We start from the raw sequence: 4,583 nt of genomic DNA, 5'->3' as shown, positions 1-4,583 counted from the left end.
GTGGCTCGGTATGAACTGGAGACCTTTCGGTAGCCCTTACTTCTGCAGTTCTGGGGTCTTGCTGCAAGCCTGCCTGCAGCACTGAGAGCAAACTGCTTCGGTGGCACCTGTTCATCCTTCTGCTGGAAGCGCCCTTCAAGCCTTTGCCTGGCTGGCGTTCTGCTTTAGGTTCTATGTTAAATGGCTGTTTGTTTGTTAAATGGCTTTTTGCCCCTGTTCCCGTCCAGTCCTCTCTTCCTGGACACTTCAGGGATCTGGTGGCAGGACCCGCCGTCCCTGGCAGCAGTGGAGGCGTCCTGGGACGTGACAAAGATGGCAGCTCTGCGGAAGGCTGCAGATGACGGCTCTGACCTGAGCCACCTGGAGGGGGACAACGTGGAGGAGCTGGCTGTGCCGGACCCAGTGAGTGCCTGGCTGAGTGTGGAATCAATTTTCCCTGTTTCTCTAAGGAAATGGGAAACTTTCTACACCTCTCTTCAAGCGCTTCCAAAAATTAAGAAGAAGAATAATCTTGGGCCCCTGATGTTAAACCCTGAGCTGGGAAGCTGGAAATTGAATTGTCACTCTCCTGCTGCCGAGAAGTCTGTCTGGCTGAGTGAGAGTAAATGGCTCCTGTTTGTCACCAGCTTAAATCTCCAGTTCCCTCCGGCAGCTCTGGTGCTGCTGGGGCCTCTCTGCTGCAGCATACGCTGCTTCGCAGGCAAGCACAGGAAAGGAAACATTTCCTTGTTGTTTCTCCCCAGTGGAGCTTGGAGCTGAACTTCCCTTTTGTGGGACAGGCTGTTGTCCCCAGCAGCCAGCCCACCCTCGTCCCCAGCCTGGGAGGGCACTGCTGGTGGAGCTGCATGCTGTGCAGCACTGCAACGTCCCAGCCCAGGGTGGGGAGCGGGGTCGGGATGTCACTGCTCCGCGTACTCCTCACACAAGTCTTGGTTTGGGTTTCAGGAGCTGGAGGCCATCAAAGCCAGAGTGCGAGAGATGGAGAAAGAAGATGAGAGGCTGAAGGAGTTGCAGCTGGAAGCTGAGCGCCGCCTCATCACAAGCTTGGAGGCAGGTACGGGCCGTCCCCAGGTGCTGCTGTCCCCTCCCAGGGACACCTCTGGGGCACAGGGTGGCAATTGGAGCCAGAGCACGTAGCTCTGCCTCTCCTGGCAGCCTGGGGCTGGACATGTAAGGTGGGTGAGGGATGGGGTCCCAGGGATGGCGTGGTGCTAATGCAGGTTATATCCACTCTTACCTCCTACCTTTGCAGGCCAAGTTGCAGTAAATTAATTTAATTCAATTTAATTCAAGTAATTGAGTTTAGCACCAACAGCCCCAGTAGAGCAGTCACCCTGTGGTTTTTTATGAAGAGAGAGGGGGCAAGGGGATGGAGGAGGAGGGAGCAGTAGTGTGGGGATTTGGGTATGCCGGGACGTGTCTGGGGACCCGGGAGCTTTGCAGTGTGTCAGCTCGGTGGCGGCCGTGCTGGGAGCAGACCTGCATGGGCAGATGTCCCTCTGCAAGAGGGCTCCTGCCGCTCTCTCCAGCGCGCCAAAGCAGCCCTCGTCTCTGCAGGTCTCTTCCCAAAGACAACCGAGGAGAAGATGGAGGTTGACCAGCGATCCATCTATGTGGGCAATGTAAGTGGGAGGCCCTGGAACAGAGCCCACCTCGCTGCTCCTTGCCCAGCTGGGCGTATGTCCGAGATCCCTAGCACGGGGGCCCATCTGCCCCCCACCGAAGACTGGCTGGTCCCATCCCAAATGCTTCTCCTCTGCCCAGCCCAGACTGGGAATGTGGCTCAGCATCTGCCCATGATCCTCAGCCACTTGCGGATAATCTGTTGCAAGCGTCAGCTCCCCGAAATACCCCGCTGGAAGCTGCGGGTCGTGCAGCATTGCGTGCTCCCTCAGAGCGGGGGAGCTGTCTCTTGGATTTGGGTTTCCAGGTTGGAAGGGTCTCCTGAACCTCAGGAGATGGCGAGGCCATGGTGGCAAGGTGTGACTGCGGTCAGCCGGGCCCTTTGCCTCCCATGATGGTGTGTGAATTGCAGACCCACGAGCCAGGGGGCTGGCTGGTGGCACTGGAGGGGCTGGGACTGTCATTGCAGGTGGACTATGGGGGCACGGCGGAAGAGCTGGAGTCTCACTTCAACAGCTGCGGGCAGATCAACCGAGTGACCATCCTCTGCGACAAGTTCTCGGGGCATCCCAAAGGGTCAGCACTGTGTGCAGGGGCTGAGGTTGGGGTGTCGAGGGCGCTGCCCTGTGCTCCCTGGCCTTCGGGAGCAGCGGGGTGTCCCTGGGGCTCTGCTCACCCCATCGCCTTGCAGGTACGCCTACATCGAGTTTGAAGAGAAGAGCTCCGTGAAGGCTGCGGTGGAGCTGGACGAGAGTGTGTTCAGAGGCCGTGTCATTAAGGTAAGAGCTGGATGAGGCCCCGGGCTGGTGCATCCACCCATCCCTCCCAGCCCCACGTGCATGGGGCTGTGCTGAACCCCGGTGCTGGCAGCACCGGCTGAGCCACCTCCTGCCTTCCAGGTACTGCCCAAGAGGACCAACATGCCGGGCATCAGCACTACCGACCGCGGGGGCTATCGGGGCCGCTTCCAAGCCCGGGGAGGGCTGGCCCAGCGGGGAGGCTACTACGGAGGGCAGCACCCAAGGGTGCGAGGGAGGACGTACAGGTGAGCGGCCAGGCGGGGGGTTTCCTTGTGTATTTGGGTCAAGATCCCTGTGGAGCAGGGTGTCCCCAGGATGGGGGTAACTGCCCCTCGCTGTGGCTGTGCTCAGCTTCTCGGCTTTGAACCTCCCACCCTGGCATGGACAGGAGGATGGAGAAGGGCTCCAGCAGGAGTATCCTCCTGGAGACCCATGCTAGAAATGTCTCCTGCCCGTCGCATGCTGTTAGCATCACCCCGGTGTCTGTGGGGTCGGCAGGAGCCTGGTGGCTGGTCTGGCTGGAACACGGCCACCTCGGGGGGACTGTGGGCAGCCGAGATAGGGAGGGACCAAAGTGAGCAGCCAGCGATGGCACGGCAGACCCATCCCCGCTGCTGTCCCGGTATCCCTTGTGTCCCCAGCACAGGCCTGGAGCTATTCTCTGGCACACCTCCCGCTGCTCCTGCATCCATGAGCTCACTGCAGATTAGCTTCAATGATGCCGCGGCCCCTTCGGCACTGTAGGAGGAAGCGTAGGGGAGCTTTGGGGGTGGAAGAAACACCTGGAAACTCACTGCTGTCCCCCCCATCCCTGCAGGGATTTCAGGGGTGGTGGGTGGGCATCACAGTCCCAACCTGACCGGTCCCAGAGCCGTGCCTGGCTTTGGGGCTCCCCTGTCCCTTGGGGGTACGCTGGGTTCAGTCTGGGTTAGCTGGGGCAGAAAGGCGAGTCCCAGCTCTTGGAGGGGCGGAGGGGCAGGTGCTTTTTGGCATCTCAGCTGAGCAATGCCCCCGTGCTTTAGGATGCTGGTTTTGTTCTTGTTTAGGGGTCGGGCAAGGCTGCTGCCGTGGTATTTTCCATACTAGAAAGGACTGGACTGCCCTGGTGATGCCGATGGGACTGAAATGAGGAGATAGGATTGGAGAGATTTAAAAATATACCTACCCAAGCCAAAAAAGATTAATTTTAAAATGCCATCTGCCTGGCCGTGAGGATTACTGGTGAGTGCTGGGCTGCAGGAGGGAAGACTGGATCCGCTCCACCTGCACATCGGCCGGATCCCTGCTGGTGTCCCAGGAAGGGCTCACCTTAGCTTTGCTTAGGGGATTGCGTTTTCATCGAGAACAGTCTCATTCCAGAGAACACCCTGACCTGGGAGGGGAAGAGCTTTCCCAGACAGTCAAGTCTCATCCTCATCCCATAGAAAAGGGCTGTACTGGGGGTTTTGGTGTAAACCTGGTTTGGCTTTCAGCTGTCTAAATGCCCTCCACGAGGGCAGACCTGTCCTGCTCGGCCTGTGAAGCACCCTCAGCTTTGCCGGCTGTTTCTACAGGAGCTGGATGTTGCTTTCTCTTGCCCATAAGAAGATCCTAAAGACCTTTCCAAAGACTGTTTTCTTCTCCAGATCAGTAGAGAAAGTCTTGGGTTGCAGCTCTGGACCTGACTGCTGGGGAGCTTTTCCTTAACGCCATCAGCCTTGTGGATTTCTGACCTTGCTCTTGGGAAGAGGATGGAGCCTAAGAATGTGTTTTGGGTCTGGTTTTTAGCTCGCTGCTGCTGTTATACATCCAATAACCAGGGAAGGGGGAAAAAAAATTCCTTGCTGTTTCTGTGGAAGCCTCTGTATCTCTGGTGGTTAAACAAGACCTGGGTGTCACAAAACCCTTCCCTCCTTTCATTTCAGAAGTCAAGAACTTACCCCTTCCTGCTTTTATTCCAAAGTTACAGGGATCAAAGAGTGCTGCCAACTCATCGTTTTACTTCATTTCTAGCAGTAGCAGTATTACAAAATCATCCCCACTGTTGCAAATTTGGTCTGATCTTCCTCTTTACTCCTGTCACCACTCCTGCTCCAGATCCCTGTTTGGGGATGGTGTGAGCCCAGCTGAACTAGAGGGTCAGGACAGAAGCGCACCACGGGAGCTGGGTACTGGGGAACA

General features: G+C 57.4%; 1 protein-coding gene across 1 annotated transcript; it reads left to right on the top strand.

Annotated features, from left to right (window-relative positions):
• Positions 1–227: 227 nt before the first annotated feature.
• Positions 228–3,509, top strand: PABPN1L (poly(A) binding protein, nuclear 1-like (cytoplasmic); the record flags this gene model as incomplete). The annotated part of the gene is made up of 7 exons (XM_009587971.1): positions 228–402; positions 946–1,054; positions 1,558–1,622; positions 2,093–2,199; positions 2,315–2,402; positions 2,523–2,668; positions 3,470–3,509. Coding segments are annotated over 7 exons (730 nt in total), but the record flags the coding sequence as incomplete, so codon positions are not given.
• Between the last annotated feature and the right edge of the window lie 1,074 nt (positions 3,510–4,583).

The sequence above is a fragment of the Fulmarus glacialis genome, unplaced genomic scaffold (genome assembly GCF_000690835.1).
Source record: "Fulmarus glacialis isolate BGI_N327 unplaced genomic scaffold, ASM69083v1 scaffold24381, whole genome shotgun sequence".
In the NCBI taxonomy this organism is placed as follows: domain Eukaryota; kingdom Metazoa; phylum Chordata; class Aves; order Procellariiformes; family Procellariidae; genus Fulmarus; species Fulmarus glacialis.
Note: the sequence above shows the minus strand (reverse complement) of the source record. Positions and strands in the feature narration are given on the sequence as shown.